The sequence below is a fragment of the Hyla sarda genome, chromosome 7, assembly GCF_029499605.1.
Source record: "Hyla sarda isolate aHylSar1 chromosome 7, aHylSar1.hap1, whole genome shotgun sequence".
Lineage (NCBI taxonomy): Eukaryota > Metazoa > Chordata > Amphibia > Anura > Hylidae > Hyla > Hyla sarda.
Window position 1 is genome coordinate 176,255,888 of NC_079195.1, and position 26,920 is coordinate 176,282,807.

General features: G+C 41.2%; 1 protein-coding gene across 6 annotated transcripts in view; it reads left to right on the plus strand.

Moving 5' to 3' along the window:
- ANXA11 (annexin A11) overlaps window positions 1-26,920 on the plus strand; it is a 54,794-nt gene that overhangs the window by 672 nt on the left and 27,202 nt on the right. For 3 of the 6 annotated variants that reach the window (XR_008846521.1, XM_056531381.1, XM_056531383.1), the window contains exons 2-5: window positions 19,965-20,038; window positions 23,609-23,703; window positions 25,047-25,487; window positions 26,552-26,639. Coding sequence is in view for 5 of the 6 variants with exons in the window: in XM_056531381.1 (XP_056387356.1) it covers window positions 19,987-20,038; window positions 23,609-23,703; window positions 25,047-25,487; window positions 26,552-26,639 (676 nt within the window). In the remaining variant the exon portion in view is untranslated. Of the gene's footprint in view, window positions 1-6,825; window positions 6,848-16,698; window positions 16,772-19,964; window positions 20,039-23,608; window positions 23,704-25,046; window positions 25,488-26,551; window positions 26,640-26,920 lie in introns of those variants that run through there. The other 3 variants (XM_056531384.1, XM_056531382.1, XM_056531385.1) reach the window with 3 other exon arrangements.

Below are 26,920 nucleotides of genomic sequence, written 5' to 3' on the forward strand. Positions count from 1 at the left end.
ATGACACACCCAGTCACCCTGGGGCCTCTATGTGAGCATATAGATCACTGTTCCCCAATCTGTACCTCTCCAATGGTTGCAAAACTACAACTCCCAGCATGCCCGGACAGCCTTCGGCTGTCCGGGCATGCTGGGGGTTGTGGTTTTGCAACAGCTGAAGAGCCACAGGTTGGGGATCACTAGATAAAGACTAGTGTTAGGCACGAATATTCGCAATGCGAATATTTATGGCGAATACCGCATATTTGCAAGTTCACGGATATTGCGAATATAGCGCTATATATTCATATATTAAAGGGAACCTCTCATGCTAAAAATGCAGTCTTTTCTGCAGGCGTTATGTTATAGAAATTGATATGTAGTTTTGTGGGAAAAGATTCTGTATAACGTGCATTTCATTCATGCAAATCTCTGGGTTTAGAACTCTAGTGGGTGGCGCCAATCTGTATTAGAGTGTATACAGGTATCTGTCAATCACTGATTAGGACCGCCCACTGCGACAGAATGAACAGACATTAAAATGAATGAATGTTTTCCCATAAACTATATATATATATATATATATATATATATATATATATATACATATATCTCTGCTCAGCTCCTCCTGTTCTAGAACATGTGTTCAGATCAATCTGCATTCTAATGACAGGTACCCTCTAAGTTGACTGACCCCCATCAGTCATACTGTTTCAGTAATGCATAGGATGTATTCTAAACAGGGCTACATCTGGCCGTACATGTATTGATCAGACCTTCCCAGGCCGCTGTTTTTCAGTAAGGGTGCAGCCATTCTGATCTTGATCTGCTCATCTTGTTAGTCACATGCACCATTTTCATGCCAGGAACACGTCTTTTCATGACTGTACAAATATCCTTAAGCGACCTTATTTGTACATTCTTCCAAAATTGTATGTGATCAGATGAAACCAGGCCGCTTTACTAATATCATAGACTCATTACTGGCGGCACCACTGGCAGTGCATTGGTTAAATGTGCACTGTGATCTTTACAGTCCTGTTTATTGCTTCTAGTGCAAATAGTGTGTTTCCAGCAGGAGGAGCAGAAAATGGTGGCATTGTGACGTCAGGGGAGGATTTTCCTGAGTGGGAGGAAAGTTATACTTCAGCCAAAAGTTAATGTTCTTGATGTCCCATTTTTCCTGTAATTTTTTAGTTCTAGTTCGGCGGCCTAGGTCCTGACAGAGCTCGCATTATTCTAGTTTATGACGGCTATTTTCCTGTGGCTTCCTGGCCAGGTCAATGCCCATAGCTGAAAGATTTGGTGGGTTCCAGTCTGGGCAGGTATGAAGTGGCTTTTACATTACAGAATGTATTCACTGTACGATACCTAAGAATAATTTTCCACCATCACTGCTAAAGCAGGTTGTGCAAGCTTTGAGCCATCTTGTATATGGTTCATAGAGACTTCTGAGAAACAGGGGTGTGGAAATAAAAGAAAATAAAAAAAAACTACTTGCCCAAGGGACTAAAACAGAGCCCAATCTACTTGTCCCCCAATTTTCGTTTTACACTCTCGTTTTTTCTTTCTTTCTCGCCCAATAATAACTCCCTATAATAATTATTTTTCCATCTTCAGACTCATATAAGGGCTTGTTTTTTTTTTGTTTTTTGTTTTTTTTACAAAACCAATTGTACGTTGTAATGATACCTTTTTTAGTTTTCCATAACATATGCTTCGAAAAAAAAAAAAAAAAAAAAAAAAAAAAAAAAAATAATATATATATATATATATATATATATATATATATATTGGTGAGGTGAAATTGTCCTCGGGCTCACTGGCAGCCATGACTGGCTCTCCATTATCCTAGCTGATCAAGCCCTGATGACCAATGTATTAGCTTTACTTTGGCTGCCTGCGTATATAACCAGTGTATCTTAATACACAGTTGCCATCATTGGTCTGGTGCCGGTTTATTTTCATCTTATCTCTGCCCTACATATTTGGGGACACGGTCTCATAGACGATATGCCTAGTAATCTGGACATTATATATCTTTATTTGTTATTATAAGATTGGTGTGGTTGAGGGTTCTACAAAAGTCATTACACCTGTGGGCAGCACTCCATCTCAAGAGACTGATATGCATCAACATTGGCGATTTATGCCATTCTCTTGGATTTTATTTATATCTACCCTCTTACTGCTACCTACCTGCTGTATTTGTTCTATACACTGGTCTATGTATTTATTTGTGCATATATATATTAAAAAAAAACACACTCTAGTCCTATCCGACTACAATCTATCCCTTTCTGCCTTTGACCTTATATCTTGCTGCACTTACATCACTAACATCATCAATATGATCATGAACTGCTATGTGCTATTGTGTTTTTAGAATATCTGATTAATATCAATGCTATGTGTATTCTACTGTGGCCTCCTCTCACTCCCTGATGAGCCCTAAGAACCTGTGGACGAAACGCGTTGGAAAGAGAGGTCCGCGGATTTGTGTCTATGTGTATTGTATATGTTACTTTTTTACTTTTTTGTTCCCAACCCTATCCACATTAAGTATTAGGAGATTTCTGCCTAGTTAGGTAGGGACCCCAGTGTAGGGATTCACCTGTATCCTATTCCCCCACCCTAGCACAATTTTTTTTTTTTTAACACTTTATTTTTTGAGTAATAAAATTTTTTTTTTAAATATTATCTGAGCCTAATTGATGATTCTCTAAGGATTATATACGTCACCAGACTCTGTCACGTCTGTCACGTGCTCAGTGTGAACCTGCTTCCATCTGTGAAGAGCACAGGGCACCAGTGGCGAATTTTCCAATCTTGGTGTTCTCTGGCAAATTCCAAACGTCCTGCACAGTGTTGGGCTATAAGCACAACCCCCACCTGTAGATGTCGGGCCCTCATACCACTCTCATGAGTCTGTTTCTGACCGTTTGAGTGGACACATGCACATTTGTAGCCTGCTGGAGGTCATTTTGCAGGGCTCTAGCAGTGCTCCTCCTGCTCCTCCTTGCACAAAGGCGGAGGTAGCGGTCCTGCTGCTGGGTTGTTGCCCTCCTACGGCCTCCTCCATGTCTCCTGATGTACTGGCCTGTCTTCTGGTAGCGCCTCCATGCTCTGGACCCTACGCTGACAGACACAGCAAACATTCTTGCCACAACTTGCATTGATGTGCCTTCGTGGATGAGCTGCACTAACTGAGCCACTTGTGTGGGTTGTAGACTCCATCTCATGCTACCACTAGAGTGAAAGCACCGCCAGCATTCAAAAGCGACCAAAACATCAGCCAGGAAGCTTAGGAACTGAGAAGTGGTCTGTGGTCACCACCTGCAGAACCACTCCTTTATTGGTAGTATCTTGCTTATTGCCTATAATTTCCACCTGTTGTCTGTTCCATTTGCACAACAACATGTGAAATTGATTGTCAATCAGTGTTTCTTCCTGAGTGGACAGTGTGATTTCACAGAAGTGTGATTGACTTGGAGTTACATTGTGTTGTTTAAGTGTTCCCTTTATTTTTTTTGAGCAGTGTCTTTAGTAAAGCTTTAAGTTTTACAAGATAATTCCGTAAAGGGCTTTTATATGCTATTTGCAGCATGTTAGCTTCTTAGAAACGGTTACACAAAGCTTCGCTGCAGAGCTGACTGCCCCTTGATAAAAAAAAATTTAAAAAACTAAGATGGCTCCAGTATGTCCGTGAAGTTGGGGTCAGTGCAGAAATGTTAAGTTCAGTGTAGCTTCTTGAACCTCGAGCAGTGAGGGCCCATTCAGATGATGAAAGTTATGGCTAGAAAAGTTCCAGACGGATATTCCGTGCACAGCAGGCGATATCCCGATCAGTTGGGCTAGGACTGCTTGGATATGCTCAGTCTCCATAGACGGCAAATGGGGGCTGTGCGGATGACAATGATTTAATTGTCCAGAAATTATACAGTTATAGAAAAACAGAGCTATTTTCTTTCAAAAACAGCACCATTCATTTGGACCTGAGGGGCAGTTCCACCTGCAACCTGAAGACAGGTGTGGTGCTGTTTTAGGAATAAAACAGGTTTGTTTTTCTAATCCTGGATAGCCCTTAAAAGGTTAACAGGAATGATCCAGCGATTGTTTGTGTGGCCTGGCTTGCAAGATAATTGAGTAGTTTGAAGGCTCATTCAACAAGATGGGCACTTGCTATTGTACTGTCAGTCTGTCATACTTTTATTTTTCCCTATTAGAAATGCACACCCTCTTGAGCAGGCTTAGCGTGCTTGTGTATTGGAGGAGGGTAGTAGCTGTGTTCCTCTGATATCTATTGAAGTTGCATGAGTGCATAATGTTCTGTCAATGAATTTGTATCCTTTCAACCAAGAGAACCATTGGGAGTTCCGGTATGGATGTAGAATAAAGAAGGTGTAGCTCAGGTGTTCTGTGGGGCTGCTGGACACATAGGGGGAGATTTATCAAAACCTGTCCAGAGGAAAAGTTGCTAAGTTGCCCATAGCATAAAAAAATGTCCTCTGAAAAATGTAAGAAGGGATCTGATTGGCTGCTATGGGCAACTGGGCAACTCCTCCAGACAGGTTTCGATAAATCTCCCCCTTGTGGAAATTCAGAAGTGTGAATGGGAATGCAGAATCCCATAGAAGTCTATGGGCTTTAATTTGAGGTGGAATTCCGCAAGTGGAAATGCTGCTGTGTGAATAGACCCATAGTGGGAGGTTTATCAAAACCTGTCCAGAGGAAAAGTTGCCTAGTTGCCCATAGCAACCAATCAGATTACTTATATAAAATGAAAGAAGCCATCTGATTGGTTGCCACTGGGCAACTTTTCCTTGGCACAGGTTTTGATAAATCCCCCCCATCATGTCTTTCTGGGCTTCAGCCTGTACACAGGGGCACATGCCGGGACTGAAAAGGATCTCATCCAAATTTAGAGTGACACATAAAGATGTACTGTATATGTGAACACCTCCTTAAATCCTGAAGGAAATGGCTTATGATCGTGTGATCTCTCTGCAGTAAGACTTTAAATACCTGTAAGCTAAGCTTTGGAAGTGGATTAGAAATGGAATTGGACCAAAGGTTGTTGGTAGTAAACTGGAGGGAAAATGCATCAGATGAGAGTCTATTATGTATCCTGTGATCATTACACTATGGGATTTTAGTCAATGCTTGTGCAGAACTCACTTGTAACTTCCACGTATGGTTGTGGGTAGGGCTGATGACAGCGAGGTGTTGTGACAAGGGGGATGGAGAAGCAGGAAATAGATACACGTTTTAAATAGCTTAACAGATAGGAAATAGTGTTTGGCAGACTTATCTGGGAGCATTGACTATCAATACTTATATATATCCCATACAGTCAGATTGTAGTACCAGTTGCTTTTGATAGTCTTTAGTAATGTGTATGACTATTTTAAGACTCTGCTGCCACATATTTTTATCCATAAAATAGATTTAAATGTTTGTAAGCAGATTGAGGGGAAGGCTGTACAGCAGTTTGCTGGCATACAAAAGTCACAAATTTTTGTGCAAGCTGTATTTTGCAGAAAGCTAAGCGGGAGGGGCCATAATCTGCCGCAGCCCTGAGGGTTTAACATAATTTATACCAGAAATTGCCATGAGTTATACCAAAAATGTACTCTGGCAATCCTGTAGTAAAACCTTATATCTATAAAGGGTAAAAAAGACTTCTGTCACAGAAAATCATGTTTTGTTAAAAGGGTGGTCTTTTGGAGACATATCACTTTATAAAGATTTCTGTTTCCTGTTTGCTTTAAAGTTTATATTTTGGTGTGAACAGATGTCTTAAAGGAGAACTGCAGCAAAACATTTTTCATTTCCCCTGTGCCCAGGCTGCAAAAACTTTAACTCACCGTCCTACATTTCCCCCGTTGCGCCAATATCATCGTCCTGGCCCTATGGTGCTGGTCTTCTTCCTGGTTCCTGGCCTTGGTGACTCATACTGTGCTCAGGGTATCGCCAGCCACAGCGATGTCCCGCCTCGGCCAGTGATAGGCTGAGCGCACTGTCATGTAAGGAGCCCAGGTAGCAGGGAGAAGGCAGGGCCCAGGCTCCTTACATGACAGTGCGCTCAGCCTATCACCGGCTGAGGCGGGACATCGCTGTGTCTGGCCATACGCTGAGTGCAGTATGAGTCACCAAGCCCAGGAACCAGGAAGACGACCAGCACCAGAGGGCCAGGACACCGATATCTGTGCAACGGGGGAACAGAGGAAGGTCAGTTTAAGTAGTTTTTTTTTTTTTAGTTTTTTTTGCAGCCCAGGCACAGGGGAAATGAAATTTTTTTGACACATTTCTCCTTTTAAAGGGTTTCTCCAGATGATATGGGGGGGGGGATGGGAGTTAGGCCATCAGGTTTCTAAAAGCCGAAAAACTTAATTAAATATGTCCCTTGGCTGTAGCTCTCTACATTTATAGGTTTTAACACAACACACCTTGATGGGTATTGTGGTCTTTCAGGTTCTCAATACACAATATATTTCTGTCCCACCTATGTTCAGGAAAATTCCAGTAATTCCAGCTTCTCCTGTTTACCAGAGGCGAAGACCTTGCTGTGTGTGAGTGACGGAAGAATGTGGTGAAATGTTTCCACCATATGCACAGCAGCTCTGTAGAATCAGTATCAGAGTAGTAAATGTAAATTATTATTGGCTATCATAAATAGAGTAATGAAAAAATAGGAAATATTACATAACCTTACTGTAGGCATGAGCAGACTATTACTCAATAACATTCCATCCTGTTGTTCCTAGTCTGATGAGCTACTTTCTCTTCTATTTGTTTTAGAAGATAATACTCAGTACAGGACTGCATGCTGTAGTGATATACACTAGGAGAGTGCAGATCATGCACTGTGAGTATACTAATCTTTTCCAGTTATGTGTGTTGTGTATCATATTGCATTTGACTTAGTGTGAAAGATGAGCAAGTGAAGAACTGCTTTATCTGCAATGTCAAACAGTCTATATACTTCTTACATAAATAATTCTAAAATGATAGATTGTGTACCTTCTATGTGGACTATTTACAACATATCTACAAGTTCAACGACTCTGAAGACCAAGTTTTTCTTATAGCTGTCTGATAATGACTTCTGGTCAGAAGTAGTGCTCATCTATGAGTGCACACACAATAAAGTTAAAAGTAAATGCCACCCTGACAGCTCTATGGTAGTAGCCATTTATAGCTAATGCATAATGTTAGTTTGGTCAACAGATATCTCTGCCATCCTCCCCATTAACATGAATGTTTGGCATATACAAATGTTCATGTGTCCTCCATGGAGAATGGAATGGCAAGCCCCACACAGACAGCTCTGGCAGTGTCATATCTTTTCCAGAACAATGGGGTCATCCAGAATTGCCAACCCTTCTCTACCCTGCCATCATCTGTCCAGGAGAGTCCGGAGGCCACCGTACACTTTATACAGTGAGCCGAACCCACGGGAGTCAGTGAATTTGGCCACGTTTTGTCTAGAGTGTACAGGCACTTTAAGTGTGTTTTTCTACAACGTGGCACAGTTAAGGGGCTTATCCCACAACCAGAAGTTATCTCCTATCCATATCACTAAGCTCGGGAATGTTCAGAAGCCCCAAAAAGAATTCATGCATGTGTGCCCATTCATAAAAAAAGGTAGTAGTAGGAATCAGGCAACTCTAGGCCAGTAAGTCTGATATCAATTTTGGGGAAATAAATGGAACCCATACTTCAGGATTGTGGAACATTTAAAATCCCATGAATTGCAAGATGAGAAACAACATGGGTTTACTTAAGGGAGATCATGTCAAACAAATCTTATAGATTTTTTTGGGGGAGATGCAGGATACATCGCTTATCTTGATTCTACTAAGGCTTCTGACACTTTCCCATATAGAAGACTTATCAATGAACTGTAATATTTGAGCTTGGACTCCTTTTATTGTTGAATGGATTAGGCAGTGGGTAAGTGACAGACAACAGAGGGTTGTAGTCAATGGAGAATTTTCAGAGCAAGGTCTTGTTACCAGTGGGGTACCTCAGGAATCTGTACTTATAATAGTGATATTGCAATAGGTCTCAATGGTAAGGAAAGTACTAAAAGGCCAATGAATCATCTATTCTATGAAGTCTAAAAAAAGGTGCTCCGCATCTTATAAGCCATGTTTTACAAAAACACAATGGAGACATCAAGTGCCTATCCTTTTATGGTATAGAAAGGGTTAATGTCAAAGCCGGACGGGATAGGCAAAAAGCCCTTTCACAAACAGAAGCGCGATGGATTTTAAGAATGAACACACATGGAAATTTGGGCCTGAATAACCGCCTTGACTTTAGCGTGTTTCTGTGATGAATCATGTGCATGCAGAATGTTGCATTTATTATGGTTTTAATAAATTTAAAGGGGTACTCCGGCCCTAAGACATCGTATCCCCTATGCAAAGTATAGAGGATAAGATGTCTGATCGCGGAGGTCCTGCCGCTGGGGACCCCAGCAAACTAGCATGCAGCACCCACCTGTGAGCACTGCAGGAAGCACTGGAGGCTCCAAGTCTTATGCCTCCCAACCACAGGGACGGAGTATCGTGACATCATGACTCCGCCCCTGTGTGGTGCCACGCCCCACCCCCTCAATGCAAGTCTATGGGAGGGGTGTGACGTCACATGGGGGCGGAGTCGTGGCGTCATGATACTCCATCCCTGTGGTCAGGAGGCATAAGACTTGGAGCCTCCAGCGCTTGCTGCAGTGCTCACAGGTGGGTGCTGCATGCTAGATTATGGGATTTCCCAGTGGTGGCACCCCCACGATCAGACATCTTATCCCCTATCCTTTGGATAGGGGATAAGATGTCTTAGGGCCGGAGTACCCCTTTAATGAGTGTATAGGGAGAGGTATTAGCAGTAGAAAGAGGGAAGTGCTCATACAGCTATACAGAGCAATAGTGAGACCTCACTTGGAGTATTGTGCACAGTACTGGAGGCCGTATGTCTTCAGGAAAGAGCTACTAAACTAGTACATGGATTGCAGAAAAAAAACTTACCAGGAAAGGTTAAAGGACCTTAACATGCATAGCTTGGATGAATACAATACAGAGAGAATCAACACGGTAAAGAAGAAAAACTACCAGAAGAGGACATGGTATAGACATAAGGCTATCTTTCTTATAAGATAGGAACAGAGACTATATATAATAATCAGAATATTTGGACCGAATGGTTCTTATTTGCTGACGACACATTCTATGTTTCTATGTAGATGTGCTCCGTTCATTTCCAGGGGACCTTTCAGTTCCTTTCTTGTGAATGGGGTACCAGTGGATGGACCCCAACCGATCAGCTAGCTATTACCGATCCTGTGGATAAGTTTTCATTGTGGTATAACCCCTTTACGTCACACTCTTGACATTAGGGTCTGAGTTGCGCAACCAAAATGTGTGTCATTTGTCACATACCATTGCACACGTTTATTACAGTTTGTTTGGTTGTGAAAACACAGCTGAATCACATAGAGGTCACAAGTAGATCAGTTGCATGTGACTCACAATTACGTCATTGATGACAAAAAGTTGCCTGAGTTTATTTTGGGCAGCTGTCATGTCGAGGTTGCATTATGTCGCAACACGAGCATTGCCAGTTATTAGATGGGATATCACAGTGTGACATTGCTATATTCGTGATGATCGATCAAAGTCTTTGTGTAGCCCTAGCCGTAGTTACAATCTGTATCCGTGACTTCTCTGTATCGTACATAAAGATAGCCAGTTCTTGTTTCATTGTGTTTGTTGTAATTTAGAGGACAACACTGTGGCGATGGTAAACTGAATAGAACTAAAGAGACCTGACAGATTTCAGCCCAAACTGAGTTTACAAGCAGTATCAAAGACAGATTGTTTAGGTAAATAGAATATAGAGTATTTATTAGTAAACACATATCTGTATTGTGATAATACAACTTGTAGCAGTTTTATGTGTGTAGAATGCTCTATGCTTTCTTGACTTTTGTCTGACTTGTCATCCCTGCAGGAAATACAGATGTAGCTGAGTTAAGTCAGTCATAGCACATTAACCCCTTAAGGACGCAGGACGTAAATGTACGTCCTGGTGCGGTGGTACTTAACGCACCAGGACGTACATTTACGTCCTAAGCATAACCGCGGGCATCGAAGCGATGCCCGTGTCATGCGCAGCTGATCCCGGCTGCTGATCGCAGCCAGGGACCTGCCGGCAATGGCCGACGCCCGCGATCTCGCGGGCGTCCGCCATTAACCCCTCAGGTGCTGGGATCAATACAGATCCCGGCATCTGCGGCAGTGCGCGATTTAAATGAACGATCGGATCGCCCGCAGCGCTGCTGCGGGGATCCGATCATTCAGAACGCCGCACGGAGGTCCCCTCACCTGCCTCCTTGCGGCTCCCTGCGTCTCCTGCTCTGGTCTGAGATCAAGCAGACCAGAGCAGAAGATCGCCGATAACACTGATCTGTTCTATGTCCTATACATAGAACAGATCAGTATTAGCAATCATGGTATTGCTATGAATAGTCCCCTATGGGGACTATTCAAGTGTAAAAAAATAAAATAAAAAAAAATGTAAAAGTTAAAAAAAAGTGAAAAATCCCCTCCCCCAATAAAAAAGTAAAAACGTCAGTTTTTTCCTATTTTACCCCCAAAAAGCGTAAAAAAATTTTTTTATAGACATATTTGGTATCGCCGCGTGCGTAAATGTCCGAACTATTAAAATAAAATGTTAATGATCCCGTATGGTGAACGGCGTGAACGAAAAAAAAAAAAAGTCCAAAATTGCTACTTTTTTAATACATTTTATTAAAAAAAAATTATAAAAAATTTATTAAAAGTTTTTTATATGCAAATGTGGTATCAAAAAAAAGCACAGATCATGGAGCAAAAAATGAGCCCCCATACCGCTTATACGGAAAAATAAAAAAGTTAGAGGTCATCAAAATAAAGGGATTATAAACGTACTAATTTGGTTAAAAAGTAAAAAAAAAAATTTTAAGCACAACAAGAATAGAAAAGTATGTAATAATGGGTATCATTTTAATCGTATTGACCCTCAGAATAAAGAACACACATCATTTTTACCATAAATTGTACGGCGTGAAAACGAAACCTTCCAAAATTAGCAAAATTGTGTTTTTCTTTTTAATTTCCCCACAAAAATAGTGTTTTTTGCTTGCGCCATACATTTTATGATATAATGAGTTATGTCATTACAAAGGACAACTGTTCGCGCAAAAAACAAGCCCTCATACTAGTCTGTGGATGAAAATATAAAAGAGTTATGATTTTTAGAAGGCGAGGAGGAAAAAATGAAAACGTAAAAATTAAATTGTCTGAGTCCTTAATGCCAAAATGGGCTGAGTCCTTAAGGGGTTAACTAGATGTGTTAACCCACCAAGTCTGACTGTTCACTATATGTGTAGCCACAAAGTCAGTCACTAACAAAAGTGGCCAAATTATTTGCTAAGACATTGAAAACATGTGAAACATAAAGGCTAAAAACCTCAGGCCTCCCCTCCAAATATCAGTCCCCATAAATATTATAGTAAAGAATATCATCAAGGAATTGGAATCTTTGTGGTTTATAGTCTAGAAGTGTAGTAATGTACATGTAGTGGATACCGTGCTTCTTTTCTACTCCAGTTATTAGATAATAGCAGTATCTTCAGATAAGGAAATAACAATAGTGACACATTCTTTTTTAGGGTGTCAGTGTTGTATGAAAGTTTAAGGGGGGGGGGTGTAAAAGAACCATATATAATGAGGAAGAAACATTTCTCTCTGATAAGATATAGTAGAAAGTTTCTTTCATTCACTTGTACTATTGATTTATGTAAAGTTTGTTGAAACAACAGTGCCTATTTAATTGTAATGACTCTTTAAAGGGGTATTCCAGGAAAAAACTTTTTTATATATATCAACTGGCTCCAGAAAGCTAAACAGATTTGTAAATTACTTCTATTAAAAAATCTTTATCATTTCAGTATTTATGAGCTTCTGAAGTTAAGGTTGTTCTTTTCTGTCTAAGTCCTCTCTGATGATAACTGTCTCGGGAACCGCCCAGTTTAGAAGCACATCCCCATAGCAAACCTCTTCTAAACTGGGCGGTTCCCGAGACACGTGTCATCAGAGAGCACTTAGACAGAAAAGAACAACCTTAACTTCAGAAGCTCATAAGTACTGAAAGGATTAAAAAAAAATAATAGAAGTAATTTACAAATCTGTTTAACTTTCTGGAGCCAGTTAATGTATAAAAAAAAGTTTTTTCCTGGATAACCCCTTTAATATGAAGGCACAAGGAAAAGTACTGTAAAGGTACCCATACGCCACCAGCCAGTGCTTGTTTCTTCTCCATTCTTCTTATGGGTTTCATCATGCCCAATTCTTGGTTCCTAAGGGAAACACTGCTTCCAAAGAGAATGCCACTTGTATATTTTCTTCTTTCCATGGAAAACACATGAATACTTGGCTGAGCATGCATGTATGATGTGTATGGGGTTGGTAGGAATAGCTATTGGCCAAGCATGTCTTAAAGGTGTATGGGGACTCAACAATGTATATTGAAAATATCTAATTGATAAGATTTAGACACAAAAATGTTAACTATTGTTGTATGAGCCTCCGATTATTTTCAAATGGCAAATGTAGGCTGCTGTATTGTAATATTGTAATCTGCTTATTTAATGGATCTTAATGGCATGAGGTACCCTTCTTATAGATTTGAAGGTTGCGGTGCTGGGTTTCACTCGCTTGGGTTTTAAGTGATTCTTAACAGTAAGTAAATGTACAATATATACACTGGCACTGCCATTCAATTAATAAATGGAGAAGCCACATGCATTATCCACCATATCACTAATATTTAAGAAAGGAAAACTATATTGTCTGTATTCTCTTCCATAAAGCATTGTGTGTATGTGGAAAGTACTGTACCATGCGTGTAGATCAGGTTTTATATCTCAAACACAGCTCACACGATGGGGTTGGCAATGACAGTATTCACACAGGCAGCAAGTTTCAAACGTCCAAGAAAATGTTTTATTTAAATGATTTTAGGCACAAAGCATAGTGCAAACAAAACCTAAGCCTGTCCGGCTCTAACTAAACATCAGGATACCTCACTATCCTACTGTGGGCCTAATGTCTGGCCCCAAGCCACTCACAAAAATGTCCATAGAGGAAAGTTCAGACCTGGTAGGTTTGAGCTGCAGTTCTGGCTGTGGCTGCTTCTCATCTCAGTCTCTCCAGCTCACACAACCCAAACAGCCCTTTACTATAGGGCTTCTTCCCTCGCAATCAGCACAGGAAGCCTCACCTGAGAACACCTTGGATAAGGGGAAACCCATAGTGGTCTAGGGGTGTGGACTGGAGAACTCCCACTTCCAACCTGTCCTACAGTCCAGGAAATCCAGCCTATGTAACTTAAACAAAAGCGCCCTAGCAGACTAAGCTCTGCTAAAGCAGCATATAACCTTCTGGATTTCCTTTACCTTGCCTGGCTGAGGAAACCAGGTGAAATATTACACCCCATCCACCACTTTCCCGTACACTTTATCACAACATGCTAAAGAATTTTTCCACACTGACCTGCAATATGGCCTTTTAGATCTGCTTCATGTCATTTTCTGCTACAGCAAATGCACTGATTAATTGTGGATTGTTCCTATGAATTCAGAGAGGAAGAATAAAGTCTCATTGCTTTAGATTTGACTTCAGACTACCTGCAGATCCTCAGCATACGTGATAAAAAGCAGCACTGCCCACCTCCCCACTTTCCTGATCCCCTGGTGCTCCCGTGCTGTTCTATATGTACCTTTAATCCAAAATCTGCAGTTTGGTGTGAATTTACTGCTGCGGATTACTCAGTGAATTTTTCTGCAACCCAAGTCATGAAGCATTTTAACTGCTTAGTCAACACAATGTATACAAAAAGAAGGACTAGAGCAATTGCTACTGATAAAAATATATACTTTATTAATCAATCTATTAAAAACACATACATATATGTGTATATCTGTAATCCCCGCTCTTAGGTCACAGTAGCCCATCTATAGAATTACCGATCTTTGTCTTTATATGGCTGATCCCAAGACAATACATTTTCCGTTTGTATACAGCTTTAATACTTGGCAATAGGCCATACCTTATCCTTCTCCTATCCCAATCCAGTCAATCCAGTCAGACGGGCTGTTGAGTCTCCTTTTTGTCTGTACCATAGGGCAATTTTAGGTGTGTCAGGGGTAGGTTCCAGAGCAGGGATGTCCTTTTTAAGGATGTATCACTCTGCCTAGGAATAGGGGTAGGATTGGGCCTTTATTAAGAGGGCAATACAGGTAGTGGCCGTTCACCCTAGGCCTTGCACCTCCTTAGGCCCTCCCCACCCTATCCTCCTGTCACCTTATCCCCCCTCATCTACCCTTTAGCAACTGTACCCATCTGGACCTTTCAATTGCGTAAGTCTCCGGATTCTAGGGGCATTTTTCAAGCCTAACTATTGTGGGAATAAGGTATGTGTTTTAAAAATGGGAAAAAAAAACAAAAAAAAAAACACTACCAATAGTTGCTAGATGGTATTTTGAGATTCACAAACTGAATCTTGGTTTTATCCTCATGGTGGCATGAGATTCACATTTTGGTGTTTTGTGACATTTTAGCGATCATTAAAAGTTACGTTTTAGTGTTATTTCTGCAAAGTTAGTTGATTTATACACTTCAACTATCCCATTATTGAGCGCCTTGAGACACCATCCGGTAAATAGACATGTAAAATGCTTGATAAATTCCCCCCTCTGCTTTGGTAATCAGTGGGGGTCTAAACATCCCAAACTTTTTACATGGCTCTATGACAGCCAAAAAGCAGGACTGACAGCATTAAAGATTAGTGCAAAAAGAACTTAATTGTTTATAGGGTCAAAAAAGTGCATCCCAATAAAGTGCAATGTTTCGGCCTAAGCAAAGGTGTTTTTTATTGACTCAATAAACATCATAAAAGTTATTTTTGGACTAATCTTTAATTCTGTTAGTCCTACTTTTTTTTTTTTTTCCTTGCCACGATTTGGGATAACTGGTCTGACTGACTTTGCATTGTATTGCCTCATATTTGAGTTTTTCAGCTTGTTTTCTCCCTCTTTGACATGTTAAAATCTGTTCAAGTGACAGGGACACTTAAATGGCACTGTCATTTGGAAAAAAAAAAGAAAATGTCCTAACGACATCTCAAAACATTTGATTGGCGGGGTCTGAGTGTTCGGACCTTCACCGTTTAAGAGTACGAGCCAGGAGAAGTTCATGCTTTGTCAGTGCGTTGTCTCCCGACTCCGTCATGTGACTGAGATGGCCTCATAATGTAAATCTATGGAGCGTGTTTCGATCACGTGATACAGAGCAGGGAGAGAGTGTTCTGAGGTACACTTTAACGCATGCCAAACAGGGTAGTTTAACAGGGATGCCTATTTTAAACTCTCTTGTTGCCATAGATTTGCATTGTACAAAAAAAAAAAAATAATAATAATTCAAATAAATTGAAGTTTGACCAGCCCCCAAAAATTTGAAAATCTTGTTTGTCTATTCTGTTAACAAAAAAACTTTAACTTGGAAACATGTCAAGCAGACACATTTAACCCACGTCGGACTCCCTACTGAAAATTAATGAAGCCAAAAATACAGAAAAAAAAGGCAAGTGACATTTGGGCAGGACAGTCAGACGTGATGTGAACGCACCCGCAGTGAGGAAAATGCTGGTGGCAAATATGAATAATGTATAAGGTGTTTATGACGTGTATAAGCTAGGTTACAATGCTTTAGCTGTCTGTGTAGGTTGATGTGTTTCATCAATAATACATGTATTTTATACCAATCCACAATAGATAATACCCGGCACTGCTACTCCGCTAATTCATCTGCCGCTACACTTCTCTGGTACAAGAACCATTCCGGTGCTCACTTGTGAAAGCCCAAATCATATCCAATAGGAGAATAAAAAGAATGGAGCTCTCACCCGGTCCTAAGGAATAGTCAATTTCTTTATTGCATTACAACTTCATGTCGTTCTGATACATGAATGAGAGCGGATGGATGTGGAGGGGAGAGGGAGTGGGTTGAGCGATGTTCCGTATCGCGCAATCTGCGCTTCGTCAGGCCCCTGACGCTGATTGCGCGATACGGACCGTCGCCCAACCCACTCCCTCTCCCCTCCACATCCATCCGCTCTCCTGCATGTATCGGAACGACATGAAGTTGTAATGCAATAAAGAAATTTGCTATTCCTTAGGACCGGGTGAGAGCTCCATTCTTTTTGTTCTCCTATTGGATATGACCTGTATTTTATACTTTTCCCTTATGTTTAAATATGAGTATTGTGAAGTTAATGTAACAATGGAACTACGCAGGTTGTTCATTAACAAAGGGGATTGGGCAATGGCTGAAACGGACAGCGGTGACAGCCTGTGGTCTAGGTCATGTGATAAGGACCTTATTGCTAGTTCTCTACAGTTAAGCGGTGGATGAATGCATGGTATATAGTACTGTATAGTTCTGGTTACCAGGCTTCAGGTTGTCCTGAAGTGTTATGGGTGGGTCTGCAGTCTATGTGGCAGCTGCTGTAGCTATTTTCATAGCAAACACTCCCTAAGTGCATTAGTCGCACAGGCTCCAAGCCTTGTTCAGAGCTCAGCTGTGCGAGGAATACGCCCTCCTCTACATGTAATGTTCGTAGTTAATAATAACAAATCCAGGAAGCTTGTATGAAGCTTCAGCTGGGCCCGCGCAGCACTCTTTACCAGGTAAACGCTAAGTGCTGGAGCACCCTTTTAGATCGGTAATCACTTTGTAGCATTCATGTAGCAGGCATTGCTAGTTTCCTGATAAGTCAGTGTGCACATGGTAGATAATGGTAAATAGGAAACAAACATGCAGCATTCATAAGCTACGTCCCATGCACTCTAGAAGTTGGGCCCTTAGGTCAGGGGTGGGGAACCTTTCTACTTGGGGCCGTTTTAATATCAAATCATTTTCTGGCCATACAAAATGAAAAACTTAAAAATTAGGCAGCTATATGTGGTCAAACATTTATTTAAAGTGGTACTCCACTACTTTAAAACTGTGCATAGGGAATAAATGTCTGATTGCGGATGTCCAACCTCTGGGCCCCCTGTGTTTTCCAGAATGGGTTTCCGACTTTCAGAGAGAGTGCCGTTCGTCTGCAGCACATGCTGTGTATGAGAGCTGGGGCCCTATTCTGGAGATCTCCAGCACTCCAATAGAAACAAATGGAATGTCCGTCGTCTGCAGCACACTCTCTCTTTGTGACGTTCAGAGAGCCGAGGCTCACACTTATGCTTTATCCTGTGATAGGGGATAAGTTGTATTTTACTGGAAACCTCTTTAAAGGGGTACTCCCGTGGAAAACTTTTTTTTTTTTTTTTTTTTATGCCAGAAAGTTAAACAGATTTGTAAATGAGTTCAATAAAAAAAAATCTTAATCCTTCCAGTACTTTTTAAGGGCTGTATTCTGTCACGAGCACAGTTCTCTCTGCTGGCCTCTGCTGTCCGTTTTAGGAACTGTATAGAGCAGGAGAAAATCCCCATAGCAAACATATGCTGCTCTGGACAGTTCCTAAAATGGACAGCAGAGGTCAGCAGAGAGCACTGTGGTCGTGACAGAAGAGAAATCCAAAAAGAAAAGCATTTCCTCTGTAGTATACAACCCCTAAAAAGTATTGGAAGGATTAAGATTTTTTAATATAAGTAATTTACAAATCTGTTTAAACTTTCTGGCACCAAGTTTTCCACGGGAGTACTCCTTTAACTCAACCTTAATGTGATGACTGGAACTGCTTCTGTATAAGTAATTATAAAAAATGCTGATGATTATTATTATTATTATTATTATTTTAATTTTTTTATAAAAATGACCTATATTAATACTGTCTTGTGCCTGACTTACCTTGCGACACTGTTGCTCCCCCCAGAATCCATTGCTAAATCCTTGTTACAATGAGCGCGATCTCATGCTCGCTAGCAACATTACAGTGAATGGGCAAAATGACCAAGCGACAGCATTGGCAGGGCCAGACTGAAGGATTTTGTGGGTCTTCTATGGTCCGCGGACTCTTCACCCCTACATCACAGACATTTGAAGTAAAGCTTAACCATTGCAAAAATGATGAAGTGACCGCAAACATAGTTTTTAATATGTTCTAAAAAATCCATGTAAGGCTGTGTTCACATCATGTTCTCTCCCATAAGGGAGCGCATACGGCAGGGGGGAGCTAAAACCTCACACTCCCGTATGCGCTCCCGTATGTAATTCATTTCAATGAGCCGGCCGGAGTGAAATGTTCGGTCCGCTCGGCTCATTTTTGCGCCGTATGCACTTTTACAACCGGACCTAAAACCGTGGTTGACCATGGTTTTAGGTCCGGGGAAAAAGCGCATACAATGTAAAAATGAGCCGACCGGACCGAACGTTTCACTCCGGCCGGCTCATTGAAATGAATTACATACGGGGGTGTGAGGTTTTAGCTCTCCCCTGCCGTATGGGAGAAAACGTGATGTGAACCATCCCTTAGCATACAGTTCCGTCCGTTTTTATAAAAATGGACGGAACTGTATGCACTTTTAAAAACAGTATACAGTTTAAAAACGCATACTTTTTCCCATACTGTTCCATCTGTTTTTTTGCCTTACGGTTTTCTTTAGAAACACTGATTGAAAACAGTATGGGAAAAACGTGATGTGCACCCAGCCTTAACTATGAAGGCTTCTGATATTTGGAACAGCTCCAGGGGCATCATGCATCCAGTGTTGCCCTCACTGGTGCACGTCTGTAGTGTATAAAGCTGGAAATGCCTGGTTCTATTTACCAAGCATCACTTAACAAGATGGGGTTGTTTGAAGAGAATCTGTCATGTCTTTTATTGCTTTGTATACATGGCCCGAAGGCTCATGGGAGTGATTAAATAGTTTCTTTGTTCACTTTGCATGTTAGGCCATGTTCATGGCTTAAAATGTGCAGAATTCCACTGGGAAAACACAGATGGAAATTCCACTTATTTTCACAATCCGGCAATGCATTTCTGAGCGAAATCCACAAAAAGAATAGACTGCTCTTTCTGCGGATGGTGGAATTAGGATTTCCGCTGATTTCCACTGTGTGAACAGTGCAGCAGAATCCCATTAAAATTAATAGGACTCCGCTGCAGCGGAATGTCCGTTCGGAATATTCCAGCGGGATTACACATTTGGCCTTTATAAGAATTGGGGTTGTTGTCTATTAATCCATATGATCAGCACTTCCATGTTCAGGCTTGCTTTGTGAATATAATCCATGTCTTGTCCATTTTAGTTTTCACACATATATTTGCCCGTTGCTATCATCACATTATTCCAAAAATGTAAATCATGTGGCTATTGTACTACAGAGTACAGGAGCACAAGTGTTTAGGTCTGTTCACTTGTCAAATAGTTATTTATTGACACAATTTATGCAAAATCACAGCAATACACCATGGTTTAGCCTCAATTTCGCTATAGACTTTGGCCATAAAACAAACTACCACCCTTTGTGTATATACCCTATTGGTGATTACCACATGTATGTATAATATTCCTAATAAACAAATAATTTCACACATCTATTGCTTATTGTTTTTAATGTGTATATGTGCTGCTTACTCTGGGTGCTGTGTGTCAGACAACCTTTATTTTTGTCAAAACTAGGGGTCCTAGACTACATGAGGCATTTCTAGTAGAGATGCCCTGAAAGCCAAAGTTAGGTAAACCTATTTAGGGGATATTCACATGCAGCAGATATGTTGCAGAAACTCTATGTTTTGGCCGCACGTTCACGGATTTCAGCAAGCTCAATTTAGATAAATGGGACAGTTGCATACATTTCTGGGTGTAAAATGTACACTGTACATATACTAAAATAAAAAATTTGCCTTGATATTTATGACTTATCTCTCATTACAGGTATACAGAATCAGGCTAAACAATGAGCTATCCCGGTTATCCTCCAATGGGTGGGTTTCCTCCTATCCCTACAGGTAAGAAATAATCTTTCATTGCTTACCGTACATACGGGAGAGAATTTACTGTCTAATTTTAATGCAAATTTACCCCAGACTGTCTAAGTCCATGTTCCCATTCAGTATTCTGGTATGTTTTATTAAATAGTAAAAAAAAAAAAAAACATTAATAAATATTACCTGGCTTACTTTAAGTCATGCATCAGATTTTTGGTGCGCAGCATCACAGTTTAAAATGTACCTGTGATTTCTAAAAAAAAAAAAAAAACTTTTACATGTCACAGAAAGATGTCAAATCTTTGGATCTTTTGATTAGATTCAATAATTCACATCCAGCTTCACTAGATGACCCCATTATAAGGCATAACATGTGCGTAATGTATGCAGGGACATTGCGCTGCAGCAGAGTCCTGTTGATTTTAGTAGGATTCTGCTGCACTGTTCACACGGCATAATTTCTGCGAAATTCTGATTCTGGTGTCTGCAGAAAGAATAGTCAAGTCTCCTCTTTGTGGAGAGTCCGCAAGGAAATGCATTGCCGTCTATGAGTCGGCGCATTTTCGAGCGGTCCTAGTGCGGAATGTCCACATTTGTATTCCATGTGGACATTCTGCACATTTTCCAACCATGTGAACAAAGCCTAAGTCTATGGATGGAGATCACTGCAAGCTGGGGAGTGAAGCACTTGGCACACACTTCTCTCTGTCCGTTTTAATGATTTGTAGTGGTCTCACCACTAGGGGTAGGGGTCCCCGACTAATGGAAACTTTTGACAAAACTGTGTCAGTGACATGTCAAAAGTGCTTTTTTATTTTAATTTTTTTAAAACAACTTTTTATTTGGTTTTTCAAAATACAGCAGAATGAACATGTAAGCCAGGACATTAAACACAACACACAAAATCCCCATATAAGTACACTAGCCATAGGCTCGCATCCCAAACACACACAGGTATGACAAAAGTAACCTCCCCCCAACCCAAGTTACTAAATAGACCACGTAGGGTCACCCACTGCAGCATAACACAGCCAGTATGACAATAAACTATTAGAAATCAGGTAACAACCATTAAAAGAAACGAATGCGGTAGAAGAAAAAAGAGAAAAACGCAGCATGGTTCCACAGACAGATGGACTCGGGTAGCCCCTCCAGCCCCCACCAAAATTAAACTTAGGAAACCATTGCAGGCCTCAAAAAGGCCATGACCTGGAGTACGCTCTTGTTCACATTGACCCTATAATCCGATGCTACCCCAAAGTCCGTAAGGAAGTCAAACACCACCCCTAGATCCCTAGTAGGATTGGCCAAGCATAAAAAGGAGGTCATCCGAGAACAGGGCATGAGAAACCACCCTCTGCCCCACCGATATACCTTCAATTAGAGTAGTAGAGGAAAGGACACGCGATAGGGGCTCTATAGCTAAATTAAATAATAAAGGGGATAAAGGACACCCCTGTCGGGTACCCTTCAAAGGGGAAAATGGAGATGACAAAAATCCAGTCGTCAATATACGGGCTACCGGGGATTCATAAAGGGATGAAACCTAGTGTAAGAAGGGGCCTGAAAATCCCATAGATTGAAGCACCCTCCACAGCTAGGACCATGGCACATTGTCGAAAGCCTTCTCGGCATCGGCTGACAGAATGGCTGAGGAGGGCTGTAAGGCAAATTCGTCTAACACCATGATGACTCTACAGAGATTAGCCTCAGCCAAACGGCCCTTCACAAATCCCACCTGCAAGGGAGAGATAAGCCGGGGTAGAAGAACCACCCAACGGTCTGCTAATATTTTGGAAACCAGCTTAAGATCCACATTTATTAACGATATAGGACAGTAACCATCCGGGGTAAGAAGGAGAAGGAGATAGGACTCCCTTGCAGGTAGGAGTTGAAGAGATCCAGTAACGGCAGAGTGAGTTCCACTTGAAGGGCCTTATGGAACCCTCCCGAAAAGCCATCTGGGTGCCTTGTTAACAGCTTAGTTCTTACTTGCAACACTAAGTTCCTCACCCATGATCGGTGCATTCAAAGCTGCCCGCTCCTCCTCAGTGAGAGAGGGAAGGTTAGCCGATGCTATCCAATCACGGGAAGAGGAACCCCCCTCCGTGTATATTGACTGAAAATAAGAGCTTAACATCTCATTAACCACTTGGGATCCCTCTGCATAGTCCCTGAGGCCTCCTTAAGCACTGGTATTTGGTCCGGGGGGTTTATCCCTTTCGCAAAACCGGCTAGCAGATGACCCGGTTTATTGCAATGGCGAAATAGAGTGGCCTAGAATTGAGACTGAATTAGATTATCCGGTCTTTCCACCCAGGATTCGTAGTCATCCTTAGCAACAGGCCGCCTTGGTAGTGTCTTAGGGTGACAAAGTAAAAACTGTGTAGGCCTGGTGTAAGGTTAGCCCCAATAACGTGAGTTGTCGGGCAATTTTCCGTTTCTGAGCAGTGGTATATCCCAAAAGTGCTTTTTAAGGATGGGTATATGAAGCCTCATTTTCTTTTTGATGCGCTATGTATAAAGAATGTGTCTCACTTGCTTTGCACCACAGTTCTGGTACAGTGGCCATTGTAAGTCTGGGCCACTGTCTGCTGTATGTCAGATTAGTAACAGGGATGTAGAAATCATATCGCCTGACACCTAGGACATGAAGTTCGCCCAAAGGGGCTAATAAAGTGTTAAAAAAAAATTATAAAAAAGTTTATTAACCCCTTTCATATTAAAAGTTTAAATCACCCTCTTTTCCTATATGAAAAACATGAACACAATAAAAATAAACATATTTGGTATCACAATCTATTAAAATATAACATTATATATTCCGTATGATAAATGTAAAAAAAAATACCAAACCCCAGAATTGCATTTTTTTTTTTTTTTAAGAACATCATATCCCAGGAAAAAATAGCGATTAAAAAGTCAAATCAATACCAAAATGGTACCAATGCAAACAACAGATTTACAGCGGAAAAAATTAGCCATCATACAGCCTGGTATACAAAAAATAGGAGAAAGATAAAAAAAAAAAGCTACAGAAAAATCCAATAAAAATAAAATTCTAAAGTTTAGAATTTTTTTTAAATTAGTAAAACATAAGCCTTTTTATATAGGTCTGTAGATAGAAATATAAGAGTAATGGCTGTTATAGTGCAAGGAGGAAAAAATGAACATGCAAAAACAAAAGTTGACCTGGACAAGTAGAACGTCATGAGGGACAAGTAGATTGGACTTCATTTTAGTCCCTTGGACAAGTGTTTTGTTTTTTTTGTTTTTTATATTTCCACACCTGAGTAATCCTGCATGTTTTACATATTATGCATAAACTCACCATCTTTGTCTCCGAAGGGGTTTAGTATCATGTTATCTTTTCCTTTTTGAAGTAAAACGTTTTTTCTTTTTATATTTACACCTTATCTATTTCCCAGTTTAAGTTCTTCATTTTTACATTATCGCATGTTTCTACCGTTAATTTGAGGGATAGCTGTAGAATTTTTGAATGCAGTAAAACTGAATATTTTATGAGCTTACATAAAATTTATTATAATTTTTTCTTAGGTAAATTATGTTTTTTTTTTTTGTTTACTACAGGTGGTAACCCATGGGGGGCACCCAGTAATCCACCTCCCATTGGGCTGGATATGCAAGGTGGTTTCTCTCAGCAGTACAATCCACAGCAATACATGGTGAGTGCTTACAGCCTCCATTAAAGGGTTACTCTGCCCCTTAACATGTTATCCCCAATCCAAAGGATAGGAGAGAACATGTCTGATTGTCCCCCCGCGATCTCTGGGCTGGCGCTGAGGCGTTACGGACACCAAACCCTGGGGCTTCCGTGATCGTGACGTCACGATATGCCCCCTACATTCATGTCTATGGAAAAGGGCGTGATGGCTGGTACCCCATGTCCGTAATGCTGGAGCGCCAGCCCAGAGATCGCGGGGGTTCTAGTGGCCGGACCTCCCCGTGATCAGACATATTATCCCCTATCCTTTGGATAGGGAATAACATGTCTAGGGGCAGAGTACCCCTTTAAGTCTGTTAAAGGTTTTTAAACATAAGGAAAAGTATTGTTGGTTATCCTATGTTTAGGTATTAGGAAATTGCAAGAGGGGTAGTTCTCTAATATACTTTACTGTCAGAATCGCCTCCTTTATGAGCAGGGTTTTTTTCTGTTTACACATCCATTAGCAGAATATAGTTCCCTTATTCACACAGGACTTTGCACTCTTAGTCATTAATAAAGGATGCATGTCTGACAACAGTAAGTCATTTTATTTACTCATAATGCTGTTTTAAAGTGGTTGTCCCCCCCAACAAAACTTACACTCATCCCCTCTCTTATGTATACGGTATAATTGTGTAGTGGGTACATCTGCTGGGACTCGTGTCACCTGCCAATTCGGTCACTGTCTGTTGAACTGCTGCAGATCAGTTCAGTGCTGTACCCAGTGTTTCTCAACCAGGGTGCCTCTAGCTGTTGCAAAACTACAACTCCCAGCATGCCCGGACAGCCAAATGCTGTCCGGGCATGCTGGGAGTTGAAGTTTTGCTACAGCTGGAGGCACCCTGTTGGGAAACACTGCTCTAACCTTTGGACAGGGGATACATGTTGGTGGAACAGCTTCTTCTTCTTTTTTTTTTTTTTTTTTTTTTGCATTTATCTATGCAATATGCTATTAAACATTATGACCTGATTAATAGGAGTGGGAATAACTAGCCGATCAGTGGGCATCTGACCGCTGGGACCCCCATCAATGACGAGAATAGAGGTTTATTGTCCCCCCCACTCATGTATGGCCGGCACTTTATTCATTGTCTATGGGGCTTCTAATCATTTCTATGCTTTTTACACAGGCCGTAATAAATAGTTTGTTGTTAGATCTGCAGAGAGCTAACATACTATTTTCTGTTTATTGATGAACTTTGTGATAAAGGATTTTGGAAAAAAAAAACATATACATGTACAGAACTTCTAGCTGGCATACATTCCTGTTTGTATTCATTGAACTGTAACTATTTGTCACAGCAGGCAGGATCGCAGGCAGGATCAAGCTTTCCATATGGAGGAATGAACCCGTCCCAAGGAATGTATCCACCAGCAAGTGGTGGGTACCCACCTACACAGGCACCTGGGTATGGGGCACCTCAACAACCTCAAATGCCTGGATATGGTATGTACCCAGCTCCGGGTGGACCTCAACCAGGGATGCATGGATTTAATGGAGGATACCCAGGTCAGCTTCCTGGACAACCACTTCCAACACCAGGACAGCCTCCAATGCCAGCACCAGGGCAGCCTCCAATGACCTTTCCTGGCCAGCAGCCAATGCCAGCACCAGGACAGCCTCCAGCGACATTTCCTGGCCAGCAGCCAATGCCAAGCTATCCTCAGAATCCAGCAGTAAACCCCTCCATGCCACAGTATCCATCACAACCATCAGGAACACCCAATATTCCTCCAATGAAGGTAATGTTTATACAGCCTCTGGGTCCAACTCCTGCACCCCCTTATGATCATTTGTTTGAAGAGGCTGCAGTGCTTGAGTGGGCGCTGCAGCTACTGTAATGTTTATTTGGCTTGTCCCTTTCAAGTTGATAGGACAGCCATACAGGAATTTAGGTGCACTACTGTGGTAGATGTAGTCACCAGTAGTGCACCTAAATTCCTGTATTGTATTCTAATTGTTACACATCCACACTGTTTATCTGGTGTAGGATGTCATTGTGGTACTTGTAGTCTGTTGCAGGCATCCTCCATTGTATGCATTTTTATGCTGGGGATCGCCCCTAGCAACGGACTACAAGGGCAGGATCTGCTCCCCCAGTATAAATGCACAACTGCATTTGGGGTTGAGCACCTCCAGCCATTTGAGACCATGTCTTTGTTGTGGAATGAGACAGCCGCTCAGTACTTTACACTACAGTGTACAAGCAGAGGTAAACATTGAAGAGTCTGCGCTGCTCACACAGACCCTGATCAGCAGGGGTGCTGGAAGTTGGACCCTTGCTGTTGTAATATTGATGGCCTATTGTGAGGATTACCCGGGCAACCTGGATAAACCTCTAAATCCTGCTTTTCTACTAAATATTTTTCTTACTCATATTGGCCCAGATTTATCAAACTGTGTGAAAGAAAATGTGGAGAGATTTTCCTATAGCAACCAATCACAGCTCAGCTTTCACTTTACCAGAGCTCGTTAGCTGAGCTGTGATTGGCTGCTGTGTAAAAATCTCTTTTTCTCTCATACAGTTTGTTAAATCTCGGCCATTGTGCTTAGGGTGTACAGGGTGTAATTTCAACTTCCAAATCATATAAACTTATATATCAGAGCTCTGTTCTCTCTCGCTCTGTTCTCTCTCGCTCTGTTCTCTCTCTCTCTCTCTCTCTCTCTCTCTCTCTCTCTTTCTCTTTCTCTTTCTCTTTCTCTTCTTTCCTTTCTCTTCTTTCCTTTCTCTTCTTTCCTTTCTCTCTTTCTTCTTCTTTCTCTCTTTCTTCTCTTTTGACTGAACAAGTGCTTGTTCTCTATGTAGGTTGGGAAGAGAGGCACAATTGCAGATGCACCAAACTTTGATCCACTCCGAGATGCTGAAGTTCTCAGAAAGGCCATGAAAGGATTTGGTAAGAATTCATGGACAAAAGAAAAAAAATTATCTTTTATTATAATCTGTTTCAACTCCTTACTCATCATTTCTAACAATATCCCTCCAATATTCAATATTTAAAGAGGTGAATCAGGATAAAAAAACATAGCTTCTTTCTTACAAAAACAACACCAGTCTTCAGGTTATGTGTGCTATAAAAACCTGGCCTCATTTATTTAAGTGAAATTAAGCTGCAATGTCTCAGGAAGAAAGGAGCAATGTTTTTCTAACCCTACAACTTTGCATGCAGTTATGTCT